The 15,420-nt window shown below is 47.2% G+C and overlaps 1 protein-coding gene across 1 annotated transcript in view; it reads right to left on the bottom strand.

Annotated features, from left to right (window-relative positions):
• The window catches only part of PTH1R (parathyroid hormone 1 receptor), a 136,074-nt gene extending 120,860 nt beyond the window's left edge, over window positions 1-15,214 (bottom strand). The window contains exon 1 of the mRNA XM_083406555.1: window positions 13,464-15,214. Within this exon, the coding sequence (XP_083262681.1) occupies window positions 13,464-13,538 (75 nt within the window). The 5' untranslated portion in view covers window positions 13,539-15,214. The remainder of the gene's footprint in view (window positions 1-13,463) is intronic.
• Window positions 15,215-15,420: the final 206 nt, after the last annotated feature.

The raw sequence follows: 15,420 nt of genomic DNA, 5'->3' as shown, positions 1-15,420 counted from the left end.
GGAGCGTCTCCACCCCCATCGTTCTGCCCGGACACTGAGGTCCAGCTCCGAGGGCCTTCTGGCGGTTCCCTCATTGCGAGAAGTGAGGTTACAGGTAACCAGACAGAGGGCCTTCTCGGTAGTGACACCCGCCCTGTGGAACGCCCTCCCTTCAGATGTGAAGGAAATAAGCAGCTATCTTCTTTTTAAATGACATCTGAAGGCAGCCCTGTTAGAGAAGTTTTTAATATTTAATGCTGTATTGTTTTTAACACTTGATTGGAAGCCGCCCAGAGTGGCTGGGGAAACTCAGCCAGATGGGCAGGGTATAAATAATTATTATTATTATTATTATTATTATTATTATTATTATTATTACCCCTAAAGAGAGGAGGAACCAGAAAAGAAGTCCTGTCCCGTATTGGCAGGTGTTGGTCAAGGGAGATGCGAATTAAATCACCTTCCCTTCTTCCTAGCTCACGGAAATGGTCTCAACCAGGCATAGGCAAACTCCAGCCCTCCAGATGTTTGGGAATACAATTCCCATCTTCCCTGACCACTGGTCCTGTTAGCTAGGGATGATGGGAACTGTAGTCCCAAACATCTGGAGGGCTGGAGTTTGCCTATGCCTGGACTCTCAATGGATGATTGAATGTGTGGGTCCCCACACCAAGGGGAGATGTTTAATTTAAGCTCGAGGCAAACTCAAGTTTCACGACGGTCTTATTCAGGCGCAGTTAAACCCATAATAACTTCTGCTATAATTAGAAAGCGGGATGGGAGTAAGAGCAGCAGCAACGAAGAATAATTGCATCAGCATGTAGATTAAAAGGGGATGCCAACCAGTTTCCACGAGAGAGAGAGAGAATTCAGTGGAATTAATTCCAGGAAAAGAAAGCGATGTGCAAGCTGCCTTAAAGAAACACACACAGGCACACGTTTTTGGCACTGCAAACCTTCCTGCAAGGTGGGGGAAACTGGAGAAAACGTCAAGTTTTCTTGCTTGAAAGCAGCGCAACTTGAGTGTTCATTTGGCATTCAGACTAATTAGCAAAATCAGCATTACAGTGGTACCTTGGGTTGAGTACTTAATTCGTTCCGGAGGTCCGTTCTTAACCTGAAACTGTTCTTAACCCGAAGCACCACTTTAGCTAATGGGGCCTCCTGCTGCCGCTGCACCGCCGGAGCACGATTTCTGTTCTCATCCTGAAGCAAAGTGCTTAACCCGAGGTAGTATTTCTGGGTTAGCGGAGTCTGTAACCTGAAGCGTCTGTAACCTGAGGTACCACTGTATAATTTTTTTGTAGGAAGGGGAGAATGAGGTGCAACTGAATTCAAACTACAAGGACATTAGAACTTTCTGACACTAAGAGCTGTTCAACAGCGGAACGTTCTTGCTCGGGACGTGGTGGACTCTCCTTCCATAGAGGTTCCAAGAACAGAGTTTGGATAGCCATCTGTCACAGATTCTTTAACTGTGATTTCCCGCACGGCAGGTGGTTGGACTAGATGACCCCTGACATCCCTTCCAGCGCTGCAATTCTATGAATATGTGTCTACAGGGAACCAGGCAGAGGGCCTTCTTGGTAGTGGCGCCTTCCCTGTGGAACGCCCTCCCACCAGATGTCAAAGAGAACAACAGCTACCAGCCTTTTAGAAGACATCTGAAGGCAGCCCTCTTTAGGGAAGCTTTTAATGTATGATGCATTACGGTATTTTAATATTTTGTTGGAAGCCGCCCAGAGTGGTGGGGGAAGCCCAGCCAGATGGGCGGGGATAAATAATAAATTATTTTTATTTTTATTATTATTACTACTACTACTACTACTACTCAGATTTACATCCCAGTGAGTTGAAGAGGGCTTGCTTTCAAGGAAATTGGTACCGGGGTATAGGCTAAGGTTACCAGATTTTTTTTCAATGAATCTGGGGACACTAAAGAAATAAATACTACACGTTCGGGACATTGATGCTGCAGCGATGGCAGTGGCATAGGGGTGGCCGCCGCCTTGACCTCAACCGCCACGTTTCCCCTTCCTCTGAGACGTCTATCTCCTTTCTCCATGAGCCTGGGCAGCCCCTGAGCTGTTGGTTCTTTGGTGGTGGTGGTGGTGGTGAAGCGGCCCCAATCCCATTCCTGCATCTTAGAGCCCCTGCACCACCATCATATGGGGACTTCTGAGCAGCTCCTGAAGCCAGCCAGAGCCAACCGCTCTGGGCTGCTGAGACTGCTGCCACTGTGTTTCCCGGGGACATTAGATGAAATCCGGGGACATTCCGGGGATGGAATTTGTCCGGGGACTTATTCGCAAATCCGGGGACTGTCCCCAGGAAACGGGGACATCTGGTAACCCTGTGCTAGACTAAGACTATAGTTCCCATCATTCCTGGCCATTGGCCATGCTGACTGGGGCTGATTGCAGATGGAGTCCAAAAACCACTGAAGATGCTCTGTTTCCCAGTCCATGCACTATGAGACAGTACGATGGTGGTGCCGGCAAAGCCTCTGGCTGTGATTGGCTGAGCTACCCTGATGTCACAGAAGACAGAGGTTCCATTGGCTGAACTGCTGAATTCTTGAACCTTTCCCTCTGAGTTGATCCCCATTCATTTGCCTATTATTATTATTATTATTATTATTATTATTATTATTATTATTATTGCTATTATTAGAGCATCTTCAGCTGAAAGACAGGCAGAATGAAACCAGGGCATCCTTTGTAAGTTTTTAAAAATATATATATATGGAAAATGTTATTTGCTATCTCGCGTTTGGGGCAGACATTAGCGCTAAAAAGCTGATCGCGGCAACACTAGCAAAAACCCCAGCAGCCGCTGTATATGAAATTCAGGATGGTGTCAGGGAAAACTTCATTTCCTTTTAGGTCTCTTCCCCACACCTGCCCGCCAATAAACTATTTATATTAGGCAAAAAGAAGTGGAAAATATGACTTGATTTCTAAACAAACTAAATGCTCCTCCAGATGACTTGTTTATTGAACGTTCTTCCTGATTTACTTGCACAAGGCTTATGCAGAGGTTAGATTATTTCCTTTCTTCATTGAACATTCGTTCTGATTTGTTTGCAGGAAGATTAAACAAGAGGCCTTCACCCTGGTTTTCCTTGCACTGGGGTCATTCATCTTTCTGGCCATCATTTGTTCACCTCAGACTTTTCGATATATTTTCCTTTAAAAAAAGAAAAAACATTTTTCCCATCGCTTTCTAAACTGCAAATATTCCCCCTCTTTTAAAGCTGATTTGTTGCACTAGCGGAACAGAGCACTTTAATTGTGCAACCTTACAGCATCTTAAAAAGCAGAGACATCACCTTGCCAACAAAGATCCGTATAGTAAAAGCTATGGTTTCCCAGTAGTGATGTATGAAAGTGAGAGCTGGACCATAAAGAAGGCTGATCGCCGAAGAATAGATGCTTTTGAATTCTGGTGCTAGAGGAGACTCTTGAGAGTCCCACGGACTGCAAGAAGATCCAACCTCTCCATTCTGAAGGAAATCAGCCCTGAGTGCTCACTGGAAGGACAGATCCTGAAGCTGAGGCTCCAAGACTTTGGCCACCTCAGGAGAAGAGAAGACTCCCTGGAAAAGACCCTGATGCTGGGAAAGATGAAGGGCACAAGGAGAAGGGGACGACAGAGGACGAGATGGTGGGACAGTGTTCTCAAAGCTACCAGCATGAGTTTGACCAAACTGCGGGAGGCAGTGGAAGACAGGAGTGCCTGGCTGCTCTGGTCCAGGGGGTCACGAAGAGGCGGACACGACTAAACAACTAAACAACAACAACAAATTTATGGCACTTGCTCGCAGGCTGCTTGCAAAATAATGACAGTCTGGGCTTGGTGTTCTGCTTTCAGTTTATATTATTTAAAGCGGGGGCAGTTTAAATAGATCTGCAAGAGATACCTGGCTTGTGGGCTGCATCTCTTTGAGGAGAATCGAGCTGAGATGCCAGTTTCAATGCATCTGATGTGCACAAGACACAACAGTCACCAGCAGCCCAAGAGGACCAGGAGATCTGCATGGTTTGCAAGGCTGGGTTGTCCATAGTGAACACGCAGGGATTCTGGATGGAAAATGAAGGCTGCAACTAGGGGTGGAGGAATAAATTCAATACAGTTTTCATTTTCAAGGTGAACCTCCATAATCTGCACTTTCGAAACGCCACCTTAACCTTCCAATGTCTCACCTCCCCAAATTTTGCAATGCAGTTTTCCAGCCAATTAACATGTACAGAAATGTAAAGACTAGAGTAAAGCATGCATTAAAAGGTGTATTGTTGGCAAAAAAATCATGTGCAGTGTATTAGGGACTACAGCGGTACCTTGGTTCTCAAACGCCTTGGTACTCAAACAACTTGGAACCCAAACGCTGCAAACTTGGAAGTGTTCCAGTTTGCGAACTTCTTTCGGAAGCCGAACGTGCTCCGTTTTGAGTGTTACACTTCTGATTTTGTGTGACTGCAGTACATTGTTTATTGCTTTCATTTTATGGATCCACGGTCTCGTTAGAGAGTAAAACACATGGGAAATTGCTGTTTTATGGTTTTTGTTTTTAAAAGTCTGTAACGGATTAATCCATTTTGCATCACTTTCTATGGGAAAGCGCGCCTTGGTTTTGGAACGGACTTCCAGAATGGATTATGTTTGAGAACCAAGGTACCACTGTATGCCAACAAAGGCCGAATGAATGAATGAAAATTAGGGGGAAATTGCTATGCAACAATGTATATAGTAGGCCAAATTGCATACGAATTTGTGCATATTTAAATAATATTAATATTAACAACAACATCACCACCATAATGTAGGGCAGCCATACACCGGGAATTTCCCGGACATAGCTGGAATACTGCAGTCAGAAGCAGAGTCTGGGAAAATCTGGAATCTGACGCCGGAAGTGTAGCTCAACAACTTTGGGCAAAACTACTGTGGATTTTCACTTTTTGAAATATGGCAACCCTAACATAAACATAGGGGACACGGGTGGCGCAGTGGGTTAAACCACAGAGGCTAGGACTTGCCGATGAAAAGGTCGGCGGTTCAAATCCCCGCGACGGGGTGAGCTCCTGTTGCTTGGTCCCTGCTCCTGCCAACCTAGCAGTTCGAAACCATGTCAAAGTGCAAGTAGATAAATAGGTACCACCCTGGCGAGAAGGTAAACGGTGTTTCTGTGCGCTGCTCTGGTTCGCCACAAGCAGCTTAGTCATGCTGGCCACATGACCCGGAAAGCCTGTAAAGCGAGATGAGCGCCGCAACCCCAGAATCGGCCACGACTGGACCTAACGGTCAGGGGTCCCTTTACCTTTAACACAAACACGCGCTAAAACGCAGGTGAATTTTCGCGAGGCCTTTATTTTTTGTCTTTTTAATATTTTGTCGGGAGCCACCCAGAGTGGATGGGGCAACCCAGTCAAATGGGTTGCATAGTAATCATCACCATAATCACAAACTAATATGGAGTGCTGAACTCAAGAATGGAAAAATGATAATCAGAAAAACTGAAATCGATATTTTTGCACCTCCCCGTGCTGTAACCATGCCCCCCCTCTTGCTACATATTCTTAGCTGGGGGCAACACCCCTCAAAATTTAATCAGATGCTACTGCCTACTGGCCATCCTCTTAGCTACAAAGTCTGAAAAAATTCTCAGAGCCTGCTTGCTAGAAATGCAGCCCCATTCATCTCATTGGGATCCCCTTCTGAGTGGACTGGCTTAGGATTGCATCGAAAGCTTCCCATCTACGCACCCGCTGGCAGCGCCACCTCCGAGTTCTGTGTTATAAACCGCTCTGGAAGTTTCCCCTCCCTGACATTGAGGAAAACAGGTGGAGAGTTTCCAGAGACAATGCTCGTAAAATATCACAGCCAGAGCAGAAAGCCTGGCTGGCAGAATGCCGCAGACAAACTACAGCCTCCGGTATTAGAACCATGAAGTGTGAGATGCTAGCATCGGCTCTGTCTGCAGGCAGAGGTTGTTGCTGTTTAAGTGCTGCATGCAGAAGATACCAGGTTGAATTCCTAGCATCTCCAGGTAGGGCTGGGAAAACCTCTTACCCTGAAAACCTGGCGAGCCGCTGCCAGTCAGTGGAGACACTATTGAGTTGAGAGACTAACAGGGCAAATTCCTATGACTTCTTCCTGGGAGATCACAGCTGACCAGCTTGATCCTATACAGTGCTAAAGGTAAAGGTAAAGGGACCCCTGACCATTGAGTCCAGTGGTGGCCAACTCTGGGGTTGCGGCGCTCATCTCGCTTTACTGGCCAAGGGAGCCAGCGTACAGCTTCCGGGTCATGTGGCCAGCATGACTAAGCCGCTTTTGGAGAACCAGAGCAGCGCACGGAAACGCCGTTTACCTTCCCGCCGGAGCGGTACCTATTTATCTACTTGCACTTTGACGTGCTTTCGAACTGCTAGGTTGGCAGGAGCAGGGACTGAGCAACAGGCGCTCACCCCGTCGCGGGGATTCAAACCGCCGACCTTCTGATCGGCAAGTCCTAGGCTCTGTGGTTTAACCCACAGCGCCACCCACGTCCCTATACAGTGGTACCTCGGGTTAATACCTTAATTCGTTCTGGAGGTCCGTTCTTAACCTGAAACTGTTCTTAACCTGAGGTACCACTTTAGCTAATGGGGCCTCGTGCTGCCGCTGCACAATTTCTGTTCTCATCCTGAAGCAAAGTTCTTAACCCGAGGTACTATTTCTGGGTTAGCGGAGTCTGTAACCTGAAGCGTCTGAAACCTGAAGCGTCTGTAACCCGAGGTACCACTGTATATATTTACTCAGACCTTGTGTTCAGCCCCCCCCAAATTGTGCATCCTGGGCTATGCCCCCCCCCCAATCTTCTTCTTCTTCTTTGGCAATCCCTCATAGCTGTGTGAGATTGCCTTCCATAAACACAGTTTTAACAGTGAGTCCGGAAGTGACTGTGGAGGCCAATTCTGGATCCACACGTCCTTCCACAGTGGGGACATTGGTTTCCGTGCGGGAGTTGATCACGGTGTGGATTTGCCAAGCGTGCCTTCCTCTTAGCACGTTTCTCCCTTGCGTCCTGAGTTCGAGTGTCTTCAAAGCCCACGACACCTTTGAAAAAGGCTGTTCTCCAACTGGAGCGCTCGCAGGCCAGTGTTTCCCAGTTGCTGGTGTTTATAAACACCGACAAGTGTTATAAACCCCTCCAATACTCTGCCCCTGGCCCGGCTTGACTGGAATCTTTCAGCAGGTCCTTGAAAAATTAAAGAAGACCAATTTCTAGGGTATTTGGGAGGAAAATAACCCCCCTTGTAATGACCGCCGCTTTCCACAACAAAGGAACAGCAGTAAACCATAATTGAAGTGCGCCAAACATGCAGTTGCAGAACATCAAAAATTATGTGTGATTGTAAGTGTGGGAGAATGGAAGCAATGCACATAAATTCAATGGGGCAGCGCAATGTCTCTTCACCACTACAATAGTTAGTAGATCATCACCCTGCTCTTGCTTTCGTAACCAGTTTCTGTTCCTTGAGGCTCCAGAAAGTTTTAGGAATACAAGGATTGTATCCGTGTCTCTCTAATCAATTGTGAAGGAACCCTTCTGGACTACATAGCACAACTGCCTGGAAAATAATAATAATCATTATTGGAAGGAAATTATAAGGTTTTAGCAGAAGTGTTATTAAGAATTATATGAACATTAAGTGCTAATGTGTTAAATTGAGAAATTGAAAGTTAAATTATGTTATGATAAACTACAGACTAAATTGAAGAAGAGGGGAAGGATTTGTTGAATCAGATAATTTGAACCAGAATACAAAAAAAGGAGGTGTGAGGAAGTCAAGGAAATAAGCTAATGAAAGATCTGGATACAAAAATTTGGATTTGTGTTTTAGTGTTGTTGTTTTTTTCTTATGTTGTATTGTTGCATTTATTCTTTTTTTACTTTTTTTGTTGTAGATGTATTGTTTGTTGAATGTGTGTATTGTTTTGCCTTTACTGTTTTTCTTTTATAAGTATAAAATATCTAATAAATTTCTATTTTAAAAAAAGGAAAATAATAATAATCATGAGCCTGGCTGCTATATCAAGTGAATGACCTATTAGGACTGGGCGTTATTTGGTTTTCAACATTGTGATATACAGTGGTACCTCGGGTTACAGACGCTTCAGGTTACAGACTCCGCTAACCCGGAAATAGTGCTTCAGGTTAAGAACTTTGCTTCAGGATGAGAACAGAAATCGTGCTCCGGCGGTGCGGCAGCAGCAGGAGGCCCCATTAGCTAAAGTGGTGCTTCAGGTTAAGAACAGTTTCAGGTTAAGAAGGGACCTCTGGAACAAATTAAGTGCTTAACCCGAGGTACCACTGTATCACCAGCTAAACATCACAATATACCGATAAATCATGATGTCTGAAATAAGGATGGGGCTATGCAGAGGCACTGGCTGGCCTCACCGTTCTCCCCACACTGATTTTTGCACAACACACACATGCACCATTTTCTAATATATATTGCCGGGTCAAAAATGATGGAACGGGTATCACGATATGGACTTCAAACCGGTTTTGGACAACATACGGATACATCGTCCTGTCCTACAGCCTCCAACCCAACTTTTTGTCCCCAGTGGTCAGATAGATGTCTAGGAAAAGCCCACACACAGAACCTTAGCAGGACTGCAACTCTCCCCACTTGCAAGCCCCAGAAACTGATGTCTGCAGTGGGGTCAGAACATAGGCACTGTGACGTCCTTCCTAAAGCCATCTCACTTGCAGTGGCGTAGCGTGGGTTGTCAGCACCCGGGGCAAGGCAAGTAATTTGCGCCCCCCGCTGCACTGTCCCTCCCCCAGATAGTCCATTGCTCTCTCTCCGCACCGCACCGCACGCTTGGCACCCTCCCCTCCACAGTGGGCGGCGACCCGGCGGCTCGGATCGGATTCGCACAGCCAGCACTACAGTGAGAGAGAGTGAGTGAGCCAGGTAGGGGCAGAGAGCTGCGAGTGCGAGCGCGCCCCCCCGATGTTGCGCCCGGTGCGGCCGGCCCCCCCTGCACCCCCCACGCTACGCCACTGCTCACTTGGTTTCCATAACTACATCATGCTGTGGACGAATGTCATAATTCTACTCTGCAATGTGGTGGGAAACTGCTTCCTTTTGTCTGTCCAGAATCTCAGAACCATCACAGCTTCCCTGACTGCCTTCCTTCCCTGAGAGTTGGAGAAAAACTCCACTTTTCTCTGCATCGGGCAAAATTGGGTACGAACAGTTGCATACACTTCTATCGCAACCCCCTCTTTTCTTCACTGCAAAAGCCTCAAGTGTTTCAGCCGTTGCTCGGAGGGAGAAGATGCTTCTCCTTTTTCTGCACCTTTCCCAGGTCTACGAGGGCGAAACGATTTTGTGTGCAACTTGTAGTTTCCTTGCTCTCTCTGTTTCCTGCGTTTTCTTCGCTCCCAGCCCTGCGCTCCTTCCTCTGTGGCTCACAGCGCTGATCCCAAATCGGTCTCCCCTTTCTCTCCACAAACTGCTACCATTTCTCAAGCTTAGTTCCCACTGTTCCACAAGATTAGCCAAATCTCTCGCACATCTGCGCACCTCTCCAAACAGTAAGTATCGCAAGGTCCTATTCTGGCGAAAGGACGCCGGCCTGAATTGAAAGGAAGTTTTAAAAAGGATTCTAATATGAATCCCACATGCTCTCAGGGATACCGTATATGTCTTGCATTCCTAGCCTCAAGATATGGAGAGTCCTGCAGGTTTTTTTGTAGGGGGTGAGTGGGAGGATTAAATAAGATTTCCCTTCAAACAGTGAAGTATGCAGCAGGTTTCCCCCCCACATTTCCACAATTAAATATATATATTTATGGGTAGTTAATCCAGATCTCCTTTCTGATGACGGCTGGATAAATTTTGATGGCACTTGGTGCAATTTTTTTATCATTCAAAACATCACACGCTTTTTTACACCTTCTGCACTAATTTATAAGTCACACGCCAGGAAGAATTTTGCTAAGTTAACAATGCCGTCCTGTATGTGCCTGCTTAAAAATAAACCCTGTTGTGCACAATGAGACCTAGTCCCGTGTTAAATGTACATAGGACCTAGACAGGTTTCCGATGAAAGAGGCTGGAGATTAAAGGTCCGCACCATCAATAGCGTGATGAGTTGGTGGGTGCTGGGCACCCTAAATTCCTGGGTCTAGAAGGTGTTAGAATTTTATTAAGGCTTTGGGTGTTAAAACTGTAATAAGCTGTGTACTGGACACTTCTAAATCCTCTGGAATCGGCTTGTGTTTATAGCTAATTAAGCCAGTGTAAGGTGATAGCCTGCGGTAATGTGCCATTAGCACAACAGAGGATCAAAGGAATTATGGCAAATGTGCGGGGCCAACAGCTTACAGTAGAGAGCATGAGAAGCAATGTCAGCTAGAAGCTTAGGGAGTTTAGGAGCGATGTAACACAGAGGTAGAGGGATGCGGGTGGTGCTGTGGGTTAAACCACAGAGCCTAGGACTTGCTGGTGGTTCGAATCCCCGCAACGGGGTGAGCTCCCGTTGCTCGGTCCCTGATCCTGCCAACCTAGCAGTTCGAAAGCACGTCAAAGTGCAGGTAGATAAATAGGTACCGCTCCGGTGGGAAGGTAAACAGTGTTTCCGTGCGCTGCTCTGGTTTGCCAGAAGCGGCTTAGTTATGCTGGCCATATGACCCAGAAGCTGTACGCTGGCTCCCTTGGCCAATAAAGCAAGATGAGAACCGCAACTCCAGAGTCGGCCACGACTGGACCTAATGGTTAGGAGTCCCTTTACCTTTATTTACACAGAGGTAAAGTAGCAAGCTGCCGAAAAAGAAAGCACAAGGGCTGGTGCCTGTCTGAATCCAGGGCTGTGTCTACGGGAGAACCAAGACTCTGCTGTGCAGTCTTCCACCGTAGGCTCAAGGCGCACATGTGTATAAATAAACCACATATCAAAAAGGCACCACAAACTCCGCTGTGCTACATTTCCAAAAGGAAACACGGGTCCTGACCTGGAACTCCTGACATCCCGAACCGCTCAGAAATTGGGGCAACAGGCAATAATATGTTCTAGCTGCCTTTGTGCATGTATCTATTAAGACACACATGCTAGTCAAAGTCTGAGATTTAGTGAATGCTGACAAAGATTGTCAGTCCCTACGAAAAATGCATTTCCTATTCTTTGCAAAGAAGGAGGGCAGGTGGGCACAGCTTTCTCTCAGGAAAGTTTCAGGTGAGAGGTAAGGCCATCATTTTTTTTCAGAGAGCCAAAAGTGATTGTCTTTTTAAAATAATAATAATAATAATATTCATTGTATTTCTAGTTTGCTTCCTGACCATTCACCCAAAGGTGCTTGCAAAACATCTCCTGCGATATAAAATAAGCCATCATTAAAACCAGCAATTTGCAGAGCATTTTCCTAGCGGTATAAAGGTTTTCTCAAAACAAAAGCCTTCTTCAAAATGGATTGTTTGGGGCTAACCTTCCGGAGGTGCCCAAATGTATTAACTTTTGCTGGGCAAGGAAGTTCTAAATGTAGGGGTGGAAGCAAGCATTACTGCCCCGGAATATATGCAGAGACCTCATTGCCCCAAACATACAGAGCTCCTGCTGCCCGAAAATATAAACACATTTAATTTGCCTGTAAATTCTGCAGCAAACTGGTATTTAAAATACAGCCCCCTACAATAACTGTCTGTCAGTGGTAACATCAGGATGAGCATGATAAAACTATGGGCAACAATTCTTCTCCCATACGATCTTCAAATATGCCTTTTATATATATATGAAAAGTCCCATTGCCTCTTTTCAGACACAGGTCTAGGATGTCCTGCTTAGGGAGACGAGATCGAATGAAGCAAACCCAGAAGCAGTGATTTCTATCCCTGCGACCGTACGGGTCAGAAGGATTCTGGAGCAGAGCTTGAGTTTAACACCAGGGAGAAGATGCTTCTTTGCAAAACAGTACGCAGGTGTGTTTTCCCCCACTTCCACCTTTAACAGTATAGTGCTACAGGGGTACATTGCAGAAAGTATCTATACTTGATGAGCGGTAATGACATTCTCACTGCTTAGCAGGTTGATACCAGGGGATAACCTACTGGTGGCTTTGCGATACGGGCTAGATTCCTATCGTGTGCTGTTAAGCACTTGGTGAATTTTTCAGCTGTAGCAGAATTCTTACAACCCTCCTGCTTCCTTCTCCAGCTTTCAGATCCGGTGCAGATGCGTGGCAGAAATCCCACCAACCTGGGAAGGCAGATGAGCAACATATCCACTGCCTGAGGTCTTTTTTGATCAAGAGATACTATGGATAAAACCCGTTTGCAGTGTGTTCTCTACCGCTGAACTACGGCCTGTCTGCAACCCTTCATGGCTGATTTGCTCGTGCAACCTGATCCTATTTAGCATGCTCTGTTGGATCCAGCGGGCCTTATTTTTCTGTACAATTCCTACCCGATATGGGGTTACTCGGGACTAAGTCCCATGGTGTTCAGGGAGATTTACTCTCCAGGAAATGCCTTTCAGGCTGCAGGCTGAGTACCAGGTCTCTCCCATCTGCAAAACGAACCAGCCTTGCAGGGTGGTTGTGAAGACCGGCCTTAATGTGCTTTTTAAAAAACCTAAAATTATTGAGAAGATCAAAACCCTTCGGCTGTCAGACACGGGAACAGCAAAATACACATTTAACACATATTCACAATGGACTTTTGTTCTGGGCAGCAAACAGACCCTTAAAGTCTTTCGAAATGTACCATGAATCAAATCCCGCAAGCATTTCTCCATCTTTCCCAAAGTTTAGTGAACTTTAAAGGGGCAGCTGGTGGTTCTCAGCAGAAGGCAAGGATGGAGCCCTGAAAGTCAAGTTTCTACCCCCAGATTCAGCTGCCGCTACCATTGCAACTTTTAAAACTGAAAAGCGAAATAAGCCTCCTTTTCCGTCTCTATGAAAGTTGCTGCTGTCAATTGCTTCTAGGCAAGGAAACACGAAACATTTACAGCTGGTGTCTCCTGTCGGAACAGCTTCAGCTATGCACAGACTTTCAAGTGACACCGGACAGAAGGAAAGAGTTGCAAAAATGCAGGTATAGGGAGCCAAAGGTGTTCTGTCTGATAGCAGCTTACTCACAAAGGTTGTTTTATTATTATTACTTTAAAAGGGATGGTGCTGAGCATCTGTATATGGAAGCTGTTTGGGAGGAAAGAACGGTTCTGTTATTTCACAGTGGAAACCACCGACGCCAAGCAATTCAGACACGCTTGTAAATAGCAACCAACAAAAATATGCATTTAGCAGAGTTTGGGGTTTTTTCCCTCGTTGTTTAAAGGCAGCGCAAAGTTGTTGTTTTTTTACACAGCTCACGTCGTTAGTCAGAAAGGAAATTGCTCCTGTCGTTGGAAACAATTGCTCAAAAAAGGAGCCTGCCAAAAGAGGAAGAAAGCATAGAAAGAAACATTAAACCTGTGTGACTTACCAGCCCGAAGACAGAACTAAGCACCGTGCAGCATATGACCAGACCCAAGCTGTGGTACATCAGATAGGATCCCATAGCCAAACGGAGACTCTTTGCAACATCCAAGAAGTCTCAGGCAGGCTGGACTGTCCTGTAATCCTGTCGCCGTGTTCCTTGAGTTACTGGCAGACCCCAGTTTGTTGATGGGGGGTTTCGGGGTTCAGGGGGGGGGGAAAGGTGGGGCGAGGTGGCAGAGTTAGCCCCAAAGGCAGGAGGCGAGGAAGAACAGCTCTTTGCCTCGCTTTCTCATGACTGAAGAGTTTCAAAGGGGTCGGAAGAGGCAAAGCGAGGAGCCGTGCATGGAATGGGGGTGCTGAGCGCCCCAAGAAGACACAGCCTCAGTCCCTGGTGGCAGGGCCTTCTGCCTGAACACATCTGTCCCCTGGCTGACAAATCACATCCATATGTCAAAACTGCTATTCCGTTTCCCTTTTTTTCTCTCTCAAGAGGCAGTGGGAAGTTCAAACCATTTCTTTGTCAAACACAAACACACTCTCTCAGAAGGGGCGGGGGGAAGGGGGTGGAGGGGAGGGGTTGGGGGTGTTGTAAAGTGGGGTGGGGGGGAAGGAGGAGGGAAAGAGCTTGAAACCACTAGGTTTATTTTTAGCAGCAGTGATTTTGTCGAGCAGGTCTCTAAAGTCTGTTAAATAGAGGGGGGGGGTCTCTTCTGGAGTTTTTGCAGAAAGTAAGCTCGGTTTCCGTAAGGGAGCCTGAAATCTTTTGCGTTTCCCGCTCCCAGTTCAGAATTACGTGCTGTTTCCAAAAGCAAACAAGCCCGGGTCGCTTTGTGGAGGAACAGCTCCGATGCGCCTCGCCTGGCTCCCGAGTCTCTTAATCATAAATACCTTCGTGCCTTCTCCTTCTCCATCTCCTCTCTTTACTTTGCAGAGCTTCCAAAATTAAAAGGGGGGGGGGGAACCCCCGCTGCCGATTGAATGAAGCGTGGAAACGTGGAGCAGGCTGAAGGCTTGCCTTTTAAAAGGCGCCTGGCGGTCTTGCAGCTTTTTCCCCCCTTTCCTTTTTCTGGCGGGGGGTGGGCAGTAGAAAAGAAGGGGGGCAGAAATCCCTCCAGACCTTCTCTCTGCCCCGCGATCCACAAACCTGCAAGAACTCCGAACCGGTTCCTCCGGCGTCGCTCAGCAGCGCAATCGGCGACACGGGAAGAGGCGGAAAGAGGCTGTTAACGTGGAGAGAGAGATAGAAAAAGTGGTGGCTCTCGCGTTCCTGCTCGCTCCTCGCCTCGCCTGCCGCCGCTGCTGCTGCTGTTGGCTGCTGGCTCGACTTGCAGCCTTCTTTTTCGAAATGAACACGCTGACAGTCTGTTTACTTCCACATCCACAGAGAAGGGGAGGTGTGCATTTCTCCTTTTTTTGCGGAAAGAAGAGAGTCCGTTTCCATTAGGCGGCGGCGAGCAAAAGCGCACGGCGTCCGCGCCAGCCAGGGCGCATCTTTGCCCAAGGAAAAGCTCCGGAGGTCGCGAGAAACTCTTCAGAGGCCGCCGTGCGCTCCTTTTTTCCTGCGGAGAAAGATCCCAGGCATTCAATTCAAGTCTCTCCTTCTCTCTCTCTCTCTCCACGCCCCTTCTGCTCCCCTCTGTTGGAGCTGACCAGCTTCGTCCGCTCCCTCGAGCAACAGCGCTTGTCAAATTCTATCCAGCGGGATGCGTAAAATCCGCCAGACCCAAATCGATTTCTCCAACGCAGGCCGAGGGGCGCCCCGGTGTTGGGGTGGGGAAGGGACGGCAGGGGAGGGGACGGTCCCGATCCCGTGCAGGTTTACGCGGGAGTAAGCCCCGCGCTCATGTAAGTGTACTTAGGGTTTGCAGAGTCGTGCCAAGGAGTGCGTTACAGTCTTTTTCCGGCAGCCCAACATTACAAGAAAAATTGCTTGTGCGGCTTCAGAAACTGAACCCGAGGGA

The sequence above is a fragment of the Podarcis tiliguerta genome (assembly GCF_965153285.1).
Source record: "Podarcis tiliguerta genome assembly, chromosome: 12".
NCBI lineage: Eukaryota > Metazoa > Chordata > Lepidosauria > Squamata > Lacertidae > Podarcis > Podarcis tiliguerta.
This window is presented reverse-complemented; position numbering and strand designations above follow the sequence as displayed.